The following is a 24013-nucleotide window of genomic DNA, read 5'->3' as shown; positions in this document are numbered from 1 at the left end:
GGCAAACTTTCTAATCAACTTCATTGTCAATCTTGCTACTTCACCTGCAGGCAAAGTTCTGTTGACTGAGAAAACAGAGTAGCCAGATCCTACCCGTAAATGACTGTAATATACTTAATCAAGGCATGTCTCCAGCCTTTAGAAATGCTCTGACTAGCTCTGCAAACAAACTTTTTGGCACCTCCCTTACAACGGAAGTGAGAAAAGTAGGAGGAGATAAGCACAAGCAGTAGATATCCCCCGCCTTGCAAGCACCTCATTTTCACCTGATTGCCTCTCGGGGATCCCCACGGAACGATGTCAAACTCAGTGAAAAGTATTTCTGTAAGCTATAACCCTGTAAATAAGCAGAACACCTTTTCCAACGGAGATGTCCTCGCAGGCCGGGTGGTTGTGGTGATTGCCAAGGAAACCAAGATCAAAACGCTACTGGTCAAAGTCAGAGGCAAAGCAGAAGTTTTCTGGACTGAGCAGCAAGGCTATCGCATTGATATTTATGACGCCAAACAGAAGTGCCTCAAACTGGATAAAATCCTCCTTTCCCCCAAGAAAGATGAAGGTGAAAGTGATTCATTATGTCATGATAGTAAATAGTAAACTGTTTTTGACTGTCAACTGTTATACATACATACATATGTATACATACATAATCATGTGTTTCCGATATCTAAGGTCTAATATATTTTCTTACCAAAATATGTCTGAAGCTTCTGTTAATGCTGCTGAGCGATAAATTAAGTGTTGATGTGAGCTTCAAAAACTGCATACAAGCAGTCCCCTGGTTACAAACGTCTGACTTACGTACAACCTGTAGTTACGAACCACCCCATTACAAAAAAAAAAGAAAAATTTTACTTGGAAGGTGATCAGGAATCGTGGATATTTTGATAAAGTTTTATGCAGCTACTTGTGTGATGAACATTGGTTCATATGGTGGAAAGTAACAAATTTAACTGTACTTAAGAATCACACGTCTCGTCTGCATCTGTGTATCTCTTTCTCCTAATGTAATGAACACATTGTGTTTCCTATGAGATGTACGTTGCTTTGGAAAAAAAGCATCTTCTAAATGAATACATTTAAATGTGAATGTAAAGGCTATGTCTATGTTTCTGTTATAAATGCTGTAGTTATATTTATTGTTGTTATCGTTATTATCATTACATGGTATTATTATTATTACTCTATTGTTATATTAAACATTTTTTAGTGTATCTGGAAGTGTTTCTTTAATGTTTTTTATGCATCAAAAGGGGCACTATAAACTATCTATACTAAGACAAACATTTGACTGACGTTAGATACAAAACATACTTAACTGTTACGACTTACATACAAATCTGACTTAAAGACAGACTTATGAACAGAACTCGTAATCTGGGGACGGTCTGTACAAGTAATTTTTTAAAAAATTGTGATAGTTTCATTCTGGATGCTGTCAATCATCTCCACGTGTAACCCAAAAATAAATATGAAATAAAGATGTTTCTTTTGCAGGTGATATTGTCCTCGCGCCTGGAAGTCATGCGTACCCCTTCATATTTCAGCTCCCACAGGGGTAAGGACTGCGGTGAATGGGGTAACGGAATCACGGAGATGGTGTTTAATTTATTTATATTTGAGTCCTCAGGCTTTTATCACAAACATTGTATATGTTTCAGCAGGATTTCTCTTTTCCCCCTCTCAGGAGATTGCCCTCGAGTTTTACAGGAGAACACGGCTCTATACAATACAAGGTGGAAGCCAAACTGAGTCGTTCGTGGCGGATACCAAGCAGAGCCATCTCTCCCTTCATGTTTCTGTCAAAGGTTGACTTGAGCACCCATCAGCTCATGGTGTGTGCCTATCCATATATCTTTTTAATAAATTGAGGAAAAAACATGAGATATTACCTATTAATCGAATTAATACAAAACACATAAAAGATCACAGTCTGCAGGGTATAAATTTTAACCATCATTTAGCTGACCAAGGGAGATGCAAGATTAACTTTGTGCACTAAGGAGCTTTTAGTTCCTTATCTATTTATACACCTGGATAATTTTCTACTATATCCGTTAAGTGCCTTGATCAAGTGTACTTCTGTTAATGAAGTGTGCAGGAGATTGAGGTATGTGTGTGTGGACCCAGTTGCAGGATCTTTATTGTTGATACACAGGAGAGCAGGCAAGAGTAGTGGTCGGGAACAGGTGTGGGTCAGTTGATGCACAAACGTTGATCTCGGGGTGAATTGTGGTTGACGAGGTGATGTCTGAGTCGGGAGCCGTGGACATTGGGAGTGGGGAGCGAGGGATGGAGGAGGACGAGAGACTGGGAAGGATGGGTAGGTAGTCGGTGGTTCACTCGTGAGTACAGGAGATACGGGTTTCTCTGACGAGATTCCGCAATGAGGGGGTGCAAGTGCAGCTTCTTTATACCCGGCTGCTCTGATTTTGGACAGGTGCGAGCTTTTGGAGCAAGGTCGTGGGTGTGACAACTGCAGCAGGAGCAGGGGTTGAAGCTTGTGTCCTTGGTTTGCAAGGTGACAACCCCACCACCTGAGAAAATTTCTGTCATTCATTTTACATTTAATCTTTATCCAAAGGAAATTCAACTTTTTATCCATGTTTACACCACGGTATTTATACGGTATCAGTTGAGAGTAAGTACATTGCTAAAAGGCTATATATTGGTGGCAGAGGTGGGATTCCAGACAACCACTTTATGCAATAAGGAGGAACTACCCAGCTTTACTGTAAAGTAATGAAAACTGACAGACAATTGACATGGGCCAAAGAAATCCACAAAAGTCAGTTGACAATGGGCATACACAGCTAGTCATTCACTGTAAAAGTGAATTGATTGGTTTTAACGAGAGAAAGTGAAAACATAAAATGTGAAAATGCTGTGGAAGAAATTTTGCACCATCCAACTTAATAAAAGGCGGGAGAAAGGTTCGCTTGTGGTATCGTTTACTTCAGCCGAAGGTCGAGAGTCTCTCGCTCGCAAGAGAGATCAGGGAGTCTCTCCGAACAACAAAAACTCTTACAATTTATAACAAACTTCATACATGTTCAGTGTGTCACTTGTTCATGGTATACATTTTGTTGGCTACAAGGTTGTTAACTTGCTTTTTATAGGTTTTTTCCTCATTGCTACAAAATTTTTCAGAAAGGAACGTTCCCTACCAACTAAGCAATAGGTGTTTCCATATTAACTAGGTTACAGCTTCTTGTTTTCTGCTTTGCATCTGGTTACTATTAGCAATACTTTTAGTAGCAACACCCCGCGTCTTATCGGCATAGAAAATTAAACATATAATTGTAAATGTTTAAACTTTTCCTTTGCAATACATAGCTAGAGAGCAAAGGGTGATAGAAATGAATAGAATATAAAGATATTTTTTATTCATAGATATACTCAACTAAGATCTGTCAATGCCAAGAAGTAAAATTTCTGTAGAAGTTTGTTTACGTACAAGTAACAAAGTAAAAGTTACTATCCACCTCTTACTACATATAGATATGATAAGGATCTGCTATCACTCTCAGTCTCCATTTGCCAGTAGAGAAGTGGGTCTTTCACCAATAAAACCCACATTGCATGGATGTGGTGTAAAAAAACTCTTCTGTCTTCCTCCTCCAGAGGGATGGTCATCTTAGGAAAATCATAGTTGTGTCTTGTCTTTTCTCCTGCAGCTACCCCAACAAGGAATCATCACAAAGACATTTAAAGTTTTCACCTCTGGAAATGTCACCTTCAAGGTGAATCTGGATAAGTCGAGCTTCAGGCAAGGTGATGAGAGAAGACTGTTCGATGGCTTTTCAGAAGCCTGTGCTGCTCTCTATACTCACTGGATATGACACAAGTATCTCTGAACTTGTTCTATTTGTCAGGTCACCACAGCTGAGTAATACAAGTTACAATATTTTAGTTTAATTAGCTAGCCTTATATAATAAGTGGGGCTGTATTAGTACGAAAATATATGGCTGGGGGGAGTGGTGGCACAGCAGGCTTGGCCGGGTCCTGCTCTCTGGCGGGTCTGGGGTTCGAGTCCTCCTTGGGGTGCCTTGTGACAGACTGGCGTCTCGTCCTGGGTGTGTCCCCTCCCCCCCCAGCCTTACGACCTGTGTTGCCAGGTTCCGCTCCGGCTCGTCACGACCCCGCTCGGGACAAGTGACTTCGGCTAATGTGTGTGTGATGTATGGCTGGTAGAAAAAAATCATAATATAAAGAATAAAAATGCAAATTTGCCTGGGATTTTTAAGTTAATAGCTATTAATGTTTACCTCTAGAGGGGGCGCGGTGGCGCAGTGGGTTGGACCGGGTCCTGCTCTCCAGTGGGTCTGGGGTTTGAGTCCCGCTTGGGGTGCCTTGTCATGGACTGGCGTCCCATCCTGGGTGTGTCCCCTCCCCCTCTGGCCTTACGCCCTGTGTTGCCGGGTAGGCTCCGGTTTCCCGTTACCCTGTATGGGACAAGCGGTTCAGAAAATGTGTGTGTGTGTGTGTGTGTGTGTGTGTTTACCTCTGAGACTAAAAAATTTCCATCTTACATTCACCGACACATTAATAAAGATGGATGTTAATGTTCCAGACTAATTTATATGATTAATCTGACCCGAAATCCTATTGGATCTCAGAGCTGCTTCCCAGTGGTGATGTTGAACTAACCAGTAAGATGAGTCCATCTGTTATTTATTTGTAAATTAAACACATTACCGTAGCCTCTGGGCATGAAAAGAGTCAATGTTAAATATGACGTGTTACTTGCGAGTTAAAGCTCTGGAGTTTTGCTTACAATAATATGTTTCTGAAATAATGAAGTACAGAGTTAAATACTGTCAATCAAAGACAAGTTTAGCTAATTTGTAAAAGACACGGAGACAGTTATTTAACCATTATATGTACTAGCACTACAAATGGCCTTTCGTTCTTCCTGTAAAAGTCACTTGGGTTTTTCATTTGGACTTTCCTTCAGGCGAGACGGTGAAGGTCAGGGTGGAAGTGAGTAACGGCACTTCTCGAGAAATCACACCCAAGTTCTGCGTGACTCAGAAACAGAACTTCTTTGCCAGTGGGAAAAGGAAACTGCACAAGAATACGGTGCTAAAGGCAGCTGGGGAGCCAGTTCCTGCAAAATCAGAGCAAACCCATGTTCGCATGGTCAGCCTTCCTCATGACTTGTCTGTATCCATCCTGAACTGTGATATTCTCAAGGTGGAGTACAAGATTCGGGTACGTGTCTCACAGGTCCATACTGCCCTGAGTGTCCGAACAGCTGCCTGCTGGCTATTGTCATTCGTTTGTTGTGAAAATATAAATATTTTGTCCCGTTTCGTTTATTTCCTTGCAGGTCTACCTGGACATCCCCTACGCCATAAACCCAGAGCTCAAGATGCCCATTGTCATTCTTCCTGCTAGCTATGTGTCTCATTCAGCTGCCAAAACAAAACAACCTGGTCCTGTCAGGGCAAGTGGAGCCACTGGCAGCAATAAATGCAAAACAAATCCACCCTCCACTGCCCCTGGGGCTGCTTGTCCAACACCCCAGCCATTACATGGGGCTTTAAGGAAACAAAACCCAGGAACAGATCCTCTACCCTGTTCTGGAGCAGGAATTTTCCCACTACAAACTGACCCATTAGCACCTCCACCCTATTCTGCTCTAAATCCATTTCCATCTCAAGGTGGCCCAGGGGTGTTTCAGCCCTTAGCTGTCCCCGGAGCACCTCCTCCCTATACTGGTTTCGATCAGTGTCCAACATCAGCTGCTCCACGGGCACCCCCACCTTACTGGGCTTCAGGTGGGCCTGAACCCCAGCCTGGTCCAGGTCCAGATGCAGGTCAAGCTGCTTCAGAATTGTACCCATCTCTGTCTGAGAATGAAAAGAAGGTACCTCTCTAGACCAGATGGGCTTCAAATGTGACGGTATGTTCAGAAGAAGTCTAATCATGAATCAACGATTAATAGATGACTAGGCGAACCTTCCTCCAAGTGGAAACCTGTATTCCTCAGTCAGAATGATCTATAAACAGAAGTCAAAACAGATCAACTATATGGAGTCTTGAGTTTACCACAGTTTTGTTCAGAGAGAAATTTTTTCCTGAGCTATCAGTGCTTTCTTGCTCGCCTTGTCAGGCTTGACTCTGGTGCCGAGCTCCCTCTCGTATCTGTTTGTCAAAAAATTTGCTGGCATTTGAAAATTTGTACCAATTAATTAAATGTTTGTAATTAAACTCAGAAAGTTTTTTGTGTTTTTGGCGTTACATACTGAGACTTAAAAGTATCATTCCGTGCAGCAACAGCATACAGAGAACACTGTTAGACAACAGCAAAAACAGCTGGTAGTGTAGTGATTAAAGCTGCTGCCTTTAAGCCCAAAAGGTCAGAGGTTTGAATCTCCCCTCTGGTTGTAGTACCCTTGAGGAAGGTACCTCCCCTAAAATTACCCAGCTGTATAAATGGGTAAATAATTGTAAAGCAGCTTAACATTGTTGCTTTTGAGAAAAAGCGTCGAATAAATGAGTAGATGTACATGCTACATATTTCTTCTGATTAACAGCATAAAAACATTGTACTTGTTGATACCGCAGCAGTGCAAAGACCACAACTCTGTTTCTTGTAGACAAAAGCATTGAGATCCAGTTGTAGCTCTTTCTGCCCTCCAGAGGATCAACAGGCCCCATTGACCCAGTTTACCGCCAGAGTTCCAGGATCTCAGCAGGAGGTAGCAATAGACACCCGCCCATGATGGCATGGCCTGGGCGTGAGAACGGTAAACCTATGTCAGTTGTCTGTTGTCCTGTGGCTTTGCTGCATAAAGAGCAATGCATTAAATGGGTGTCACAGTCCTCATGGAGTGTAACGTTGTCACCACAGGTTTTAAATGCCGTTGCACGCTGAACTCTGGGTTCGGATTGGGCAAAGTAGGACACAGGAACACCATTCTTTACTAACACCAACATGCAGCAAGAGGTATAGGCACAAACCCAAGGAAATTTTGCTCCGAGGAATATGTCCAAGGACCCCTTTTCCTCAAGGACCTGCACCTCAAGCCAGCATTCCCAGCCTCCTTAACACCTGTCAGACTTTCCTTCCTCCCGCACTGGCCAGCAGACACTAAGCTCCCTATATTGCCTATGCGTCCCCATAGAGGTTTGAGCATTTCATTTACATTTTACCCGCAATTCTCAGCTAGTTACAAAAACCCATTTTCCAGCTCAAACACGGCACTCCCCAGCAACACGGGTCGTTACAATACTACATCCGAAGCAGCCAAAATGGTCAGTTTTTGCAAGAATTGCGATACGACATGAAACTAATGTCTACAGGCATGTATCAATCACCTGATTCCACGGATTTCATTCCAGATAATTGGCTCATTTAAATATACAATGTAAAAAGCGACTCCAGTGCAGTGAGAGCGAAACTCTTGCACATGCCTTCTGGGAAGCGGACAGGTGCAGGAGGTCTGGCGTTTGGTGACCCATCTGTGTAGGAAGATCGATCTGTAGATGGTTTTGAGGAACAACAAAGTTTTGAGGGATGGAACCCTGGCGCTCAGAAGACAGCAGCTGCCCAGATGTGGCTGGTGATCAGCGTAGCTAATCAAATGCTTTCGAACGCAAGAACCCAGCTGGTCCAGAGAGGGGTAGACACAGGCGTCCAGGGTGTGTATCATAAAATCGAGGCCAACCTAACGTTTAGGATGGATAAGGATATCACGCAAAGGGGTTACTTAGAAACCAAAGAGTGGTGGAAGGGATTCTTTTGGCTGCAACCCCACAGATCTGTGGCAGAACCTCCATCCTTGCGTAAGTAACACACGTCCTTTGGCACTTACAAAACACCGCAACCCCTATTTTGGTGAACGTATGTGTGTTTTGTGGTGTGCGATGTGTTTTTTGTTAAGTGTAGGGTTTTTTTTTTTTTAATCTTTTTTAAAACATTTGTTTAACTGCACAATCTTTTATAATTTATAGCACTTATTGCACTTTTAAGTAATCACTTTTAAATGACTAACGTGTGGTGTGTTTGTATTAATGAATTTATTTATTTATTCTCGTTATTTATTTATGTTATGGTTTAGATAAGTGTAGTGTAGGTTAGTTTACTGTGTGGGTGTAATTTTTTTAATTGTGGAAATGGATTTGTACCACTCGGGGGCAAGGTGGCACAGCAGGTTTGGCCGGTTCCCACTGTATGGTGTCTGGAGTTCAAGCCCTCCTTAGGGTCCTATCCTGGGTGTGTCCCCTCCCCCTTTGGCCTTGTGTCTTGTGTTGCTGGGTAAGGTTCTGTCTTCTTGGGATAAGCGGTTGTTGGTGATGGATGGATGTATTTGTGCCATTCACCTGTTTTACTAAAATGTCAATAGGGGAGACATGTTGTGAAAAGGAAGACACCCAAGAACGGTAGGTAAGGTGTATGGTAACACCCTAAGAACAGGCCAGGGGACCCCCCTTGATCAGTGGAGTTACCTGGTAAGTTCCTTTTAATTATTTATGGTTTTTAGCCTTGGGGTATGTCTTTTAGTGTCTTAAAGGTCCTGTCATGCAGGCTTTATATTAGGTAGTTTTATTGATTTTATTGGTTTTCTTTTTGATTTTATCATCGGCATGACAGTTTTTAGGATTTATTTACTGAATAAAGATTTTAATTTTCAGAAATGATGAATGGAGAAAATTTTACCTGTTGGGTTGGACAGTGTGTGGAACCAGACGCCTTCTTTGGGCTGGTAATCCTTTCTGATCCATAAAGAAAAAATATATATCAGGTCTACTATGTAGTTCCAAATTTAGCATATTTTCACAACCTTGACCTTTTTGAGTACACTTTGGAGATCGTGACCTTTGACAAGATCAGGTCCCAGAATCAGATAAGTTGTGAACACTATATTGTCACTATCCATTTGTAAAAAGACTGAATTTTTGCAGTCAGTTGTCTTTACTGACCATCATAAAGCTTGGTAGAGTGCCTTAAACAGACTTTGGAATTACCATAGTAAAATGACCCTTGGAAGTAATGACCAAAAGATTTTGAGGTCATAACCCAGGAAATGTTCCGCTTTCTAAAATGTGGCATTGTTCTTTCTTTGTACATCAACACACAAAGCTTTCGGTTTCTCACACCCGTTCGGTCTGTGTGGATGTTCCCTATGCATTTGATCATGTGACACCCATTCGGATGTCTCTGCTTTGTTTCGACTGTCAGCAATACAGCACAGAAATACATTTATTCTGGTTTCTTTTACTCAGTTTCTCAATTTTCTTCCCTTCTCAGTGTGCCTTTGTCCTCTCTACATAAAGTTAAATGAAAAAAATACTATGGCATACCAGTACTTTTTTAACAAAGCCCACATTTTAAACATTTTTAGAATGAAAACTGTGACCTGAAGTGGAATGTAAATCCTGAGCAATGGAGGATATTCTGTACTGTTGATAATATTACAGAAGTAGGCAAAGTTCTGAACTTCGAACGTTGGCAAAGAAAACATTTCCTATGCAGAAATTATTGTAATTTGCTTATGAAGGTGTGTCTCCAGGCTCTAGAAATGTCCTGACTGGTTCTGCAGGAAAACTTTGTGGTGGGAGGAGTTAAGCACAGGTAGCAGGTATTCAGAACTTCTCGACGCTTCATTTTCACCTGATCGCCTTTCAGGGATCTCCACTGAACCATGTCAAGCTCAGTGAAAAGTATTTCCATAAGCTACGACCCTATAAATGAGCAGAACACCTTTTCCAACGGAGATGTCCTCACAGGCTGGGTGGTTGTGGTGATTACAAAGAAAACCAAGATCGAGACGCTCCTGGTCAAAGTCAGAGGCAAAGCAGAAGTTTTCTGGAGTGAGAGCCATGGTGAAAACACTGATTATTACCACGCCAAGGAGAAATGCCTCAAACTGGATCAAATCATCCTCTCTCGGAAGAAAGATGAAAGTGAGTGAGTCATCGAAAGAAAAATATTGTTGAAATTTTTTTATTTTCACAGAAGAAGAGCTTTTGCAAATATTTATCTGAAATACAAGAAGAATAATAAGCTTGTGTTAAAGCTGCATAATGGTAAACAAAATATTGATAAGCGCTTATAACACGGCATATAGTAAAAATATTTGTACAAAACTTCTTAAGCACAACCTCTGCGTAACGTGTGCTGCTACAGGATAAAAAATATTCTTACATTCCCAGCATCAGCCAAACCGGTTTTGCATTTGTTTTGTTTTTCTGACTGTACACCTTGACATCTCTGTCATTCATAACTGCAGATCTGAAACCTGATCTTGTACTTTGGCATTCATGATGGGGATAAAAAATTTATTTCACCAGCCCGTGAGAGTATCCCCCCCCGCCCAGGGACATATTTTATCTTTGCACTTTATTATCTGTGATCATCAAGTTCTATGTCAGATTAGTGCATTTCTGTCCTGCAAGTAAAATTAAAGTTTTTTCGCTTTTTTTTTATCTATCACTTTAGTTTGGATACCATTTCTCATGCGTAGCTGTGACCTGTACTAAAATATATATGAATAAAGATAACATTCCTTTCACAGATGATATTGTCCTTGCTCCCGGAAACCATGTGTACCAGTTTGCATTTCAGATCCCACAGGGGTAAGAACTGCGGTGAAAGGGATAATGGACACCTAGATTTCTGCCAAAACAGTACTTATATAATTTATATTTGAGTCCTCAGGCATTCATCACAAACACTGTGTGTGTTTCAGCAGGATTTTTCTTTTTCCCTTCTCAGAAGCTTGCCCTCGACTTTTAAAGGAGCCCATGGTTCTATACAGTACAAGGTGGAGGCCAAACTGAGTCGTTCGTGGCGGGTACCAAGTAGAGCTAAGTCTCCATTCACATTTCAGTCGAAGGTTGACCTGTGTGTCCAGCAACTCATGGTGCGTGCCCTGTACAGCGTTCACACTAGAGTCCGTCTTTTAAAGAGGTCTTATAGGACTGTCTCATTTCTGGATCTGGCCACTACTTGTGTACTGTGGTTTTTACTCTCGATGAGCTGCTAGAAGTAGTCTTCATTGAGCTCATCAGTGAATGAATCATGAAGCTCAAATGATGATAATCTAAATACGTCAGTTAAATCACCAAGATATTATGCATTCTTTTCATGAAATTAAATCTGTTCTATCAAACACTTAGGTACAGTCAATAAATGAAATAAGTACAAAACGAATAGAACATCACAGTCTCCAAGGTATCATTTTTAAGAATTGTTGGGCTGAAGTCACTGTTCAAAGCAGTTACAAGGTTAGTTTGTAAACTAAGATGCTTTCAGTTATTTCCCCATTTAAACAATTTTAACATTTTACTGTATCAGCCATATCATCTATGGTATCTGCTTCCCTAAAAGGGAAAAAAAGTTCTGTCATTCATTTGTCGTTTAGTTGACACTTTTTTCCAAAGCATATTACAGTTGTTTATTCACTTATACAATTGGGAATTTATACTGTATCAGTTCAAAGTAAGTGCATTGCAAGAAGGATATACTCTATACAGTGGTGGCAGAAGTGGGATTCCGGAGAATCACCTTTAAATCACAAGCCATTATGCTTAACCAGTACACTACTGACTGTACCATAAGAAGAAGACCCAAACTGTCCAAATAATTAACAAGGGAAAAAAGGCCAGTCAGGTAGGATGCCAAAAATCCTAAGGAAGACAAAGCTCTATTGCGGAAGTCACTGAACTATCTTTACTTTATCACTCTAACTTTTTTGATAGCTTTTTAGCTAGCTAATAGTTCATTTAGATTATTAAAATCAGGATGGACCAAGCAACTACTCAGGTAGCTTAATGCAGCTGGCTAAATGGTATCTAACTGGACTATTTAAGTGGTGTTCCAGTGTTAATACTGAGATTGGCATTTTGGTTAGAAAACACACAGAGCTTGTTATCTATTTAGAAAATACTTGGTTGATGTGGAGGTTTTTTGATAACTTTATTTCATACCATAAGAATAAGAGTTAAAACTCTCCAAAATTTTACATCACAAATCACAAACACTAAACCACATCCAAACATTTCATCATAAAAACATCATAAATATGACAGAGCTTATTCACTCATCTAAAAATCATCTGATTTTACAAATACAAAGACTGATAAACATCATACTTTAAAAACAAGTACAAATATCCACTATGACAAGAAAACCTGGGACTTTAAAACCCTTAACCATTAAAAGTGTTTTAAGAAAAACAGTAAAGAATAATACCACAATGTGTTACATCCAGAAAAAAAGTACTCAAGCGCCCATGCCAAACTTCTACACTCTGATTTTACTCTGTAATTAAAAACCATAAACATTCAAACAACACACATCTAAAACTTAAAACATTATTAAATCTAAAATGGTACAAAAATCTACAAGTTAAAAATCAACATTCAAACTGTTTTTCCAAGCAAAAATCTCCATCCTCCAGCTGTCAGGTGGGGCTCTTCCCCTGGCCCTGACGAACTGAACCTAGGGGGAGACCCTACCCGAGACAAATCGGTAACTAATAAACCTGAATGATCGAGCACTACTTTGGAGGAGAAAGGATCTTCTCAGCCCTTTTGGGAGATTGCAGTCAAAACCGGCACCCCCAGTACAGTACCAGAGATCAGCCCAGCCTCCCTCCTGCACCCCTTCTTTCTGGTCACTCCGCAAAATCCTCTGAATTGTCCATGTGACCAGGTGTGTCTTTCTCCTCCTCGGCCCGGGACCCCTCAGAAGTGCCAAGCGAAGGAGACCATGCCACACTGGCCTTGGACAACAGCTCTTTTACCTCAGCACCTGCCGCTGGTCCCCGCTACTCCACAGTGCTGCCGGATGCAGGCTGGGCTCCCACACCATCCCCCGTCAGTACCACTCCTGCCCGCACCACCCCTGCATAGGTCAGCTTGTGCTGCGGGAGAGATGATCTTCTCCCCCGCATTGGGTACAGTGACAGGGGCCTACACAGTCCTTGGCCAGGTGGTCTCCAAACATTGCTGGCACTTTATGATATTACAAATACTTGCAGTATGTCCCTGGCCAAGACACAAATGGTAGGAGGGAGGCCGACCCTGATAAAATAGGTAGCCTCTTGCCTTGCCCAAGTGGCAATCCATCTAGGGTCGGGATGCAGATGAACTAAAAAGCGCCACCGTCCAGTCCAGATGCCCAGAATGTCCCAGTCTTCCTCATGTCTGGGGAAGACGTTGGCAAAATCCCACAGAAAAACTGCCGTGATGTCCGCTGACACGAAGGGGTCGAAGACGTGGACAGTCACAACTCTTGTGTCTGTCCTCCAGAGTGGCCATGTGGAATAGGGGAGCACCTTGGAATGCATGGTACTCACCCTGCATGTCTCTAATGCCCTCCGATAACGTTTGTTGGTCACTAGCATGACGTTGAAGAAGTTCAGTGGCCCATTCCTCTGGATGTAGACAATGTATGCTGCCAGAAGTCCCAGGAGTCCGAAGACAATCTCACGAATGAAAGGAATCCGCTCGGGAAATTCGACAGCCTCGTCCTGGTTCCTCCAGCGGAAGCGGATGGTATTCTTCAGAGCCTGCATTCTTCCAGCCGCCGTCCTCGCTGTCATGCCCCTGGGATCAAGCCAAGCGACCGCACCTGCAGCTTCTTAACCCAGCCCGGTATAAAGAGAGCTCTGTGACTACACTCCTTGTCTTCGTTCCCACTTGTGTTCTCATCTTCTAACTTCTGACCCTTACACGTTCGCCTGATAACTGAGTCTTACTTTGCCCAATTACTGACGTCTGTGCCTAGAACAACCCTCGCCTGTCCATGACCATGATTTTCATCTGTCCCAGTGAACCTGTCCTGAAATAAAGCCGACCCGCACTTGGATCCATTTCCTGACCTCCTGTCTCCAGTCACTCTGTATGAAACTTGCTGCCAACAATGTTCTGTCGTCCTCCCCAAGGGCTGCCGATGTCTTGAAGGAGAAACCTATTGTGGACTACCTGGTATAAAACACTGAAAAAAAAAAATCTCTGCATCACCCTGCAGGGACAGAGGACAAGCCACACAAACCCCTGCACCTCAAGCTTGGCAGGCTACCCAAAAAAAATTAAATTAATAAATCCCTACTAGGGAGCACAGCTTCACCTCAGAAAAGCCCCAGTCATGCCACATACAGTCCTGTATTAAGCTGCACTCTGCCCCCGCTAAAATCACTGGTACTATATTTTGATCTTAGCCAAAAGGCCGAGTAACAAGCTGAGAAGCTGATGTGGAGTTCAAAAAGTTCAGTTTCTGTAGGAGTGTACTTAAGTGCAAGTTAACTTAACACTGTAAGTCGCTTTGGAGAAAAGTGTCAGCGAAATGAATAAATATAAAAGTAACTCGTCACTATCCATCCATGATGATATATAGGAAATGTAAGAACTGTGCTGCAAACGATCAGTGATAAGGATGTGCTGTCACGCTTGATCTCCATTTGTCAATTTTTGGAAAAGTGGGTCTTTCACAAATGATAAAACCCACATTGTGTTGAGTAGTGTAAAAAACTCTTCTGTCTTCCTCCCTCAGTGGGATTGTCATGGTGGGAAAATGAGAGATGTTTCATGTTTTTCGTCCTGCAGTCACCCCAACATGAAACCATTAGAAAGAAATACAACTTTCTGACCTCTGGAATAGTCAACATGAACGTGAACTTGGACAAGTCGAGCTACCGGCAAGGTGATGAGAGAAGATGGTTCAACAGCTTTTCAGAAGCCCCCCTCAGCTCTCTGTACTCACTGGATATGATCTGAGTATCTGTCAATTTGTTCTGTTTGGCAGGTCACTATAGCTGAGTTCAAGGTCTGCACTGTTTATTGTAACATATTCCTGAAATAAGGAATTACTTCATTAAATAGTGTCAATCATAAACAAATTTACCTAATTTGTAAAAGACATGGAGACAGTTCTCTACCCGTTATCAGTACCACCACTGCAGATGGCCTTTCGTTCCTCCAACCACAAACACTCAGGTTTTTCATTTGGACTCCCTACAGGTGACGGGTTAAAGGTCACAGTAGAAGTGGATAATGGCACTTCTCGAGAAATTGCACCCAAGTTCTGTGTGACCCAGAAGCAGAACTTCTATGCCAATGGGCGCAGGAACCTTTACATGAAAAAGGTAGTAAAGGCGGTTGGGAAGCCAATCCCTGGGAAATCGCAGCAGATGCTTGTTCAAGTGCTCGACCTTCCCCGTGACCTGTCTGTGTCCATCCTGAACTGTAAAATCCTCAAAGTGGAGTACAAGCTCCGGGTAGGTGTCCCACAGGTTCATACTGCACTGAGTGTCCAAGCAGCTCCCTGCTGGATGTTGTTGTTTGTTCATGTTGAGAATATAAATATTCTGTCCTGTTTGCTTTAATCCCTCACAGGTCTACCTGAACATCCCTTATGCCAAAGACCCAGAGCTCAAGATACCCTTTGTTGTCCTTCCCGCTGACTATGTTTTCCTTCCTGCCGCAGAACCAGACCTGTCTGTTCCTTTCAGCACATTTGGAGACACTGGCAAAACAAATCCACCCCCAGCAGTCCCTGGTGCTGCTTACCCAACTGCCCCAGCATTTTTTCCACCCCAGCCTTTATCTGGGCCTTTTATATCATCAAACCCAGCAGGAGTTCCTCCCCCCTATGCCCAAGCAGCTGTTTTCCCACCTCAAGCTGACCCATTTGCACCTCCACACTATTCCGCCCAAAATCCACATCCATCTCCAGGTGGCGCAGGCGTATTCCCACCCCAAGCTGTCCCTGGGGCACCTCCCCCCTATATTGCTTTTGATCAGTTTCCAACATCAACTGCCCCGGGGGCACCTCCACCCTACTGGGCTTCAGGTGGGACTGAACCCCAGCCTGGTCAAGGTCCAAGGCAAACTGCTTCTGGATTGTACCCATCTCTGTCTGAGAGCGGGGAGAAGGTACCTCTCTAGGCCAGATGGACTTTAAATACGACATCATGTTCAGAAAAAGTCTGGGCACGAATCAATGACTAATCAACTTGAAGGACAATCTGCTCCCAGGATGGAAACTCTGAATTTTGATTGCTTGCATTCCTTTCTGAGTACTTAATTTGCTTGGCCATTTTTATTTGTTAACATTTTTTTCTTGACTTCTGACATGTAAATGAATTTTTGAGAGACACATGTTTTAGCTTTCTTCAGTAAAGTAGGTGGACAGTTGGCGGTGTAGGGGTTAGCACTGCTACCTTTGAATCTGAAAGTCATAGGTTTGATCCGATGCCTGGTTGTAGAACCCTTGAGCAAGGTACCTACCCCAAACTGCTTCAGCCAAATTATCCTGCTTTATAAATGGGTAAATAATTGTACTCTTAACAGAATAAGTTGCTTTGGAGTTAAGCTAAATGTAAAATATCTTTACCGAAATTAGTGGCACTTTTGCTGTTGCAATAAAATATGGAGGACTGTTAAAGAACCAAATAAACATTTACAAATTTCTTTGCTGATCCTGTTAGTCTTCACCCCGCTCCTGAGCACCGTGTCGTGTTTTGTCAGAAAATTTGTTGAGACTTTATGATTTGTAGCAATTAATTACAGATTTGAAATTAAAGTCAGCACTTGGACTCACCACCGTCTTTTTGAGTCTTCGGCGTTACAGACTGAGCATAGTGAGACTTAAGAGTACCATTCCGTGCTGCAAAGACATGTGGAGGACACTGTGAGACAACAACAAAATGGACATATTATATACACACATTTTCAGAACCGCTTGTCCCATATGGGGTCACGGGGAACCGGAGCCTACCCGGGAACACAGGGGCGTAAGGCCAGAGGGGGAGGGAACACACCCAGGACGGGACGCCAGCCCGTCGCAAGGCACCCCAAGCGGGACTTGAACCCCAGACCCACCGGACAGCAGGACTGTGGTCTAACCCACTGCGCCACCGCACCCCCTACATATTATATATTTGTTCTGATTAACTGCATAAAAACATATTGTGCTTGTTACTGCAGCAGTGCGAAGACCACAAGCCTGTTCCTTGTAAAAGAACTGGGATCCAGCTATCGATGTTTCTGCCCTCCATTGAACCAACAGGCCCACTGACCCAGTTTACTGCCAGAGCTGCGAGATCCTCAGCAGCAGGTGGCAGTAGACACCCGCCCACGGTGGCAAGGCCTGGGCGCGGTGACGATAAACGCTTATTTGTCAGTGGAAATAGACCGTTCACTGTGATGCGGTTGTGCCACACAGAAAACAATACATTATTCATTTAGCTCACACATCTATCACACTCCACGTGGAGTGTAATGTCACCGCAGGCTTAAATGCATCTGAAACAGGCAGCTGGGTTCATTTTCACAAGAACCATGAAGGAACACGGAACTGGTCTTTACACAGTAAAAATGCTGTAAATATATGTATATTTAACCATTAATTTGTAGGTTCAAAGCAGCATTTCAGTTTAAAATATTAAAAGTGTCTTGTACCGTGGTGACTATGTCTATACAGCTAGTTTCCTTTAATAAATTTACAGTACAGTATCAGCTATTACAAAATGGTCAATTAGATGTAAAATAGCTGATATATAACAAAAATGTTCTAAATTGTGTCTAAAGGCAAAATGTATTTAAACGTACCGTTAACACTGACAATGACAATATGAACATACAGGTGTGTAGCAGTCATATAATTCTGCTCTTGCAGGAGCTCCTTTGCTAGATTTCCCCTCAGATATTTTGTTATTTCAGACATATTTACAAATTTGGCATATTTTGACAACTTGTACACATTTTGGTGGCGGTGTCACTTGAAATCCCACAACTTGTTACGGTAAATGTTCATCGTGATGGGAGTCATCTGTGAGCTGCCCCTTGTTCAAAATAATTCTCAGTAATGTTTTCGAAGGGCTAAAATTGGAAAAACAACATGAAGTTGAGAAAACGTTCACACAAACATTCGATGAACTGTTTCAAGCCAACCTGTCTAGCAGCTAAACTTGCTAAAAGCTAAGATGGCTAACACCGTACCTGACAAACAGCTAAACTTGCTAAAAGCTAAGATGGCTAACACCGTACCTGACAAACAGCTAAACTTCCTAAAAGCTAACATGGCTAACACCGTAACTGACAAACAGCTAAACTTGCTAAACGCTAGCATGGCTCACAGCTAAAATGGCTAATAGCTAACAGGCGTGACGTCTCAGTCTGTTTCCAGCACATCAGGTTGGTTTGACTGTTCACAGCAGATGGATGGATGGGTGCCTCTTTAAGCGTGTGAAATTCAGCATCTGTGTTGCCTAAGCAACAGAAAAAGAACGAGACAATAAGATGAAAGATGTCAGGCAGGAATTCCACGAGAATTTACAACTGCTGTTGTCAGTGCGGCCGACAGTTCTGGATCGTTCAGGTGGATGGAGGTCCAGGAGACCACCCGTGGCCGAGACATGTTAGATTCCACACATCTGGAGCATGTTTACCCTGCTTCCCTGCAGTCCCTAACACAGTTCAAATAGCTGCCCTAATGGAGTCATGCTCCTCTGCTTGAGTCCTTCTTCCAAGACCCAACTGAGGATGTCACACAGATCTCTGCTGATGCTTCTCCTTTGTTTTTTTTGTGGCCTAATTAGAGTTCCTACAGGGAAATTACCGAACATGAGCTGCAACTTCCCCTGCACTCCTCTCCTTCTCCTCTTATCTCTCCCCTCTTTTCAAGCTGCATGAAAAATGCAATCCACCCTCCCTCCTGCAGGTCCAAAAACCTGACAACAGCGCCATGTGATGCAACAAAGATTACCCATTTTTGTATTTTTTGTGACCAGCAGCATCCCTGTTTGTTCCTCATCATCTTGAAAGCATCGAAGTCCCCCTGGGACAGTGGTCCATTTTCCAGCGTCATTCCATTTGGAGTTGCTCGCGCTCCTCAACTCAATCTTTAATAAAGATTACACAACTTACACTTCAGAATAACATCAGTTCCTTTCATGGGATGAGATGGAGTGTGAGCCTGTCAGCCTCTGTTTTAAGGATGGGTTCAACGAGCCTCAGACCTCATTTTGAGACCCATCGTGCAACCTGGCCCCACAACGCGACTGCTTTCGCAAACAGTCTTTTCTGCTGGTGTCCCCCCAAGCTGCATCCCAGGTGGAGGTGGAATGACAGGTCTCATGACAAGTGGGATGCAGAGGTGGTTAGAATCACTCCGCCGGTTTTCTGACATCCCTGTGGTCTGCATGATCTAGACAGGACGTTCCACACAGATCATGCCAAGATGAGCCACAAACGGCCCTCTTTGTTAGTTTATTCATATTTCATAAGTTGAAGGGCAAAGGAATGCATAAAATATAAGTGTTTTTATTCCTTCCTTCTCTTTACCACGGTCGCCATTGTTTAACTGCTGTTATCTGTTCAGATCGGTTGTGGCTTTCACAAAGGACACGCTGTCAGGAACAAGGCAGTCACAATCTTTCCGCAAGGTATTTGTTAACATATTTGCGAATAAATGACAGGATATGTCTTTCGGAGCACACGACAGCTACGCTTACCCCCGGCGCTGATAAAGGGAGCAGCACAGGAAGCTGGGGGTGCAGTTTAGCAGCACGTTGTATGAAAGAACGAGACGCGGGGGGGGGGGAATCGGAGCAATTCGGTGTTGCGATTTCCCGAGCTGTTTCCATGACAACGGCCCCGCTCTCTTTCCACGGTGGGGGGTTAATGGGATTCGGAACTGGTGCTTCTGGGCGCAGGCAGCACGGCGAGCGACGCCTCTCCAGCTGTATCACAGCACACCGGATCTGCCAGTGGGTCCAAGGGGTTTCGGGACAAGGATATGTGTGTTTGTGTGTGAGTGTGTGTAGAAATGGGGGGAGGGCAGTCAACCTGCTTCCTCTCTCACTCGCTTCCTTGTTTGCCCACCGCCTCCTAGACCCCCAGTCTGCAGTACAGGAGTCTGAGCGGTGTGTAACATCCCGTCCTCACCTTGACAACACTCCTGTCCAGGTAGCGGTTAGTGGTGCCGTCCTCAAAGTCAAAGCACCTGCTTCACTCCAGCTGACCTCCTTTTAGCAGTAAGAACAAATCTGACCAAAGCACGCAAAACAAAAGGAAATGCTGAATATATAATGTGAGTGTGTGGGTGTGTGTGTGTGTGGGTGTGTCAAATCTCTGCTGCTGTAACAGCCAGAAGGCCAACGGTTCAGAGCGCCCGTGGTTCAACCCTTTGTTGTCCCCTTCTTTCTCGTTCACTGTTAGAAGAGTCTGCCCACAGTCATGACCTCCCCAGATCAAAGGTCATGAGAGCATAGAGAACGCTCACAAACATCAAAATTATAAATGCACTTTGGTTGTTTCTTTTCCTGCTAAACTGTCTTTAATAGTCACGAGCAGGACTTCTATAAAATAACGTGGCAGATCATTACAGCAGCTTCCACGTTTCGCTTTGCCTCATGTCTCCGCTGGTCGTCTCCAGCAGTCCCGCGAGGACGACGTCCCCTCTGTGTCCTCCTGTCCTACATTCCACAGGATTCTAGAGCTGCCCCATAATTGTGACGGTTTTGCGGCCCTGCTCACATCTCTGCTGGAAGAGTCACCATGAAGACCAGAAAATGTGCTGGTAGCGTTGCCATGTCTCACTGACAAAGTAAAAACCAGGTATACTTACCAGGGATTTAACTCTTCTGGATTAGACTGCGTCGTGTAGGACACTGATGCCAACGTTTCGCTTCCCCTGTTGGAAGCATCTTCGGGGAGCTTCCACATCTCGTAAAGGTTAGATGTGAGCTGGAGTGTTTGATGAGGGTGGGTGTATTTATGGGCGGGATCCCGAAATACACCCACCCTCGTCAAACACTCCAGTTCACATCTAGCCTTTACGAGACGTGGAAGCTCCCTGAAGATGCTTCCAACAGGGGAAGCAAAAGGTTGGTACCAGTGTCCTACACAACACAATCTAATCCAGAAGAGTTAAATGCCCAGTCAGTTGACACCAGCCGCGGAAGCCTACGGGTGTTGACCAGGGTATACTTGTATAATTATATTCTTCTTCACCATCAATGGTAATGTTTTCCACAGCTCAGATCCACTCAAACACGCAAATTATTGGCGACTAGAGAAAGATCAGGACGGACTTTGACCGGAAGGTTTCAGGTTCACATTGTGCAAAATGAGGTCATGAAGTAAAACTGAAGTACCTGTTACATGAAGTTGCTTCAAAAAATAAAAAAAAAAAAAACATGCTATGTAAATAAATAAATAGGACATGCTTCGGTGGAAGTAAGTGCGGCATAGATGACGTGCTTAGATGTTTCCATCAGAAGGTGGGCCATGTTGTCCCATCTCTGCTCAGAACCCTAGGCCCATGTGAGGAAGCCAATGGAGAGCCCCACTCAACTAGACGATTTCATAATTCTTCATATGTGCCTCTACAGCATATTAATAGGTTTCTGCAGGTTAATCTAACGTCTGATGTCCAACAGGTGAAGAATAACAATGTTTCCTTGAGTACTGTGACGTTTGGAATCAGCACACCCATCCAGCGGCGTCACTGTCGAACCTTGGGACTGGACTGGAGAACCACTGGGTGTGTGACGGTAGGTAATATTTAGTATCGGTCCTCCTCGGAACTGTGCCATCTTGTTATTATCGCCTGGGAAACCCCACTTCTGTTCGTTCCATCCTTTCTCGAGTATGCTGGGAGACCTGCTATTTCCGTCACTAAACATTTATTAAAAAGACAAGAGAGATCAGAAGAAGGTAATTAGCAGGAGTGAGGAACGTGGTTTCCTGGTTCTTCCCCGGTTGCTGAGGAGTCCTGGAGAGAGGATCCATTAGGGAAGTCGGTTCCGGACCCGAGGCCTCCTCGTCCGCGTCTCCGCTCGTGGCACTTCCCATGTCTGCTCTTGTTCTCGTGCCTCCCAGATCACTGCTGGAGCTTCGTGTTCCTGTGCTGAACATCCGCTATTCTTCCGCCCCCGGCTAAGCCGCCCCGAGGAAGGCTGACGATGCAACGATGACTCAGGCGGAAAGACGAGCCATTTCCAATTTCCATTTCCAAAAAAGAGAACAAATATTTGGAATATAAATGGCTTAAAAATTAGCGGTGAACATTAAAAATTAGCAATAAAATGTTAATGATGTAATCCCAGTTCTATGAGAGTAATGCCGTCTGGGTCCCACTATGTGCCATAGATATGTTGCTGGACCCACAGAGGGATATTTTAACTTAAAAATAAAGTTTAAAATAACTAAATTGAGTGTATTTTTTATATTTTTTAATTAAAAACCTGCTGTTTAAAACTGTATCTCTATGTAAACTAGAATACATGATTTCCACCCACTAAGCGAGAGAGTGTGACCCACTTAAAGGGACAGTCCTCCCTAAATATCAAATGCAACAAAGGAAAAACCAAAACCTGCCGAAAAATAATGCACGTCCCAAAAGTGGTGAAATTTGGAAAGGGGGGGGCGGGGAGTAACAGTACAGTGTCATTACTAAGCATTCAGTCGACTGTACAACCATAACATGCATACAGAATCCTAAATACATTTACATAAACACAATAACATGAAAAGCTGAAAAGGCCTGCATGTGGTCTGCAGTTGGGTGATTAATTACATTACCGAGATCCACACGAACAATATTTTTCATTCTTTCTTAGGGGAAAAATATCCCGACTGTATGTCGTTTCTGTCCAAGTAGCACTTTTTCTGTCCATGTAAATGTCATATATTGGCGACCGCTGTCTTGTTTGCGGAGCCTTTCTAACAAATATGGCTGTGGTTTGAAGGCTCATAATATGTGAAATGAGGACATGAACATCCCCCACCTACCGTTCCTCACATCTCAGAGTCCACGGGCGCCGACATCGCTGGGCTGCTCCTTTCATGTTCCTGCGTCTGTCATCCCCTATGGGATGAAATCCTACATCAAAGGCCAGAGGAGGGGATGGAATTTAAATGTATTCATAAGTCTGTTTTGACATGGTGAACATGTATCTCACAATTAAGTAATTTTTATGAAGTGCCCCGGTTAGAGCTGTCGTCTTGTAATCTGAAGGTGCTGGGTTCGCATACCATTCCTGTTGCTCTACCCTTGATGAAGGTACTACAGTGAAAACACTCAGCTGTATAAATGAGTATATCATGAATTTCATTATCAACAGTGCAAATTGTCTGGGACAAAAGGGTGAGATGAAAAAAGATTAATAATAATTTTCCATCTCTTACAAATGATTGATTACAGTGTCCATTAAAACCTTGATTTCCAGTAAACTGACATTCGAAACCTACTCAGAGCATGTTGGGCTTGTGTTACTCCTCATCATGACACTATTCCAGCAACCAAAGCAACTCAGATCAGTTTCGGAACATTACTGTATTTATTACAGATGACTAAAATGAAAATAATTTATGGATCCGTTTCACAGATTTTATGTTTTATATGCAGCTGGATGAATCTGAGGATCTTGACAAGTTGGGTCGGTCACTTTTGCTTAATTAGTTACAGGATATTGACCCCTCACCCGCCCGCTGCAGGTGAGAACAGAACATCCATGATGGACTTTATTACGCTACATATACAGTATTATTTCATATATTATGAAACTGTATTCATATCTGAGTTCATCAAACATGGTGTGTGAGTGCTGACGGGAGGCGTTTCCCAGCTACATGGGAACTGCTGTGTGTTCATTCCGGAAGCAGCTCTGCTGTCCGAAGGGGTGGATTCTGACCCCATGTACAGGTGGTTGAAATCCTCCGTCTTCTGAAACTCGGCCGTGACACGTGGAGTTAGGAGATACAAATTTGTAGAAGACGCCGTCCCCACGGGGTTCCGTCAGGGCCGAGGCCTGCGGAAGGAGATGGACAGTGAGTCGTGGCACCTCCCGCCCAGTCCAGTCCAGTCCAGGTTCTCCACCTGGAAACTGGAGATGGACACTGGGTGGAGGCTGCAGAACACTGACCAGCCTTTGAGACACATGCATAGCTTTTCATATTAATATTCACGCAGTTCAGCAGTTTGACACAGCCATCATTGTGAATATTGGACATATTTACCGACATCTCATGTCTTCCGCCCTCCCATCA

At 43.4% G+C, this 24013-nt stretch overlaps 2 protein-coding genes across 3 annotated transcripts; both read left to right on the top strand.

Moving 5' to 3' along the window:
• Nucleotides 1-297: 297 nt before the first annotated feature.
• On the top strand, nucleotides 298-6181 carry LOC108934873 (arrestin domain-containing protein 3-like). The gene is made up of 8 exons (XM_018753042.1): nucleotides 298-559; nucleotides 1498-1558; nucleotides 1688-1835; nucleotides 3678-3774; nucleotides 4959-5215; nucleotides 5334-5450; nucleotides 5785-5842; nucleotides 6120-6181. Exons 1-8 carry the CDS (start codon nucleotides 298-300, stop codon nucleotides 6179-6181), a joined length of 1062 nt encoding a protein of 353 aa, XP_018608558.1.
• Nucleotides 6182-9637: 3456 nt separating this feature from the next.
• LOC108934879 (arrestin domain-containing protein 3-like) lies at nucleotides 9638-16403 on the top strand. Of its 2 annotated transcripts, none has more exons than XM_029250576.1 (6): nucleotides 9638-9916; nucleotides 10528-10588; nucleotides 10728-10875; nucleotides 14564-14660; nucleotides 14978-15234; nucleotides 15444-16403. In XM_029250576.1, the coding sequence occupies exons 1-6, from the start codon at nucleotides 9655-9657 to the stop codon at nucleotides 15918-15920; spliced, it is 1302 nt and encodes a 433-aa protein (XP_029106409.1). In that variant the 5' UTR covers nucleotides 9638-9654; the 3' UTR covers nucleotides 15921-16403. The 2 variants fall into 2 exon arrangements, with proteins under 2 accessions (XP_029106409.1, XP_018608565.2); XM_018753049.2 differs by having other exon boundaries at nucleotides 15353-16403.
• Nucleotides 16404-24013: the final 7610 nt, after the last annotated feature.

The sequence above is a fragment of the Scleropages formosus genome, chromosome 3, assembly GCF_900964775.1.
Source record: "Scleropages formosus chromosome 3, fSclFor1.1, whole genome shotgun sequence".
Taxonomy (NCBI): domain Eukaryota; kingdom Metazoa; phylum Chordata; class Actinopteri; order Osteoglossiformes; family Osteoglossidae; genus Scleropages; species Scleropages formosus.
The sequence above is the reverse complement of the archived record's forward strand: the minus strand, read 5'-3'. Positions and strand labels throughout refer to the sequence as shown.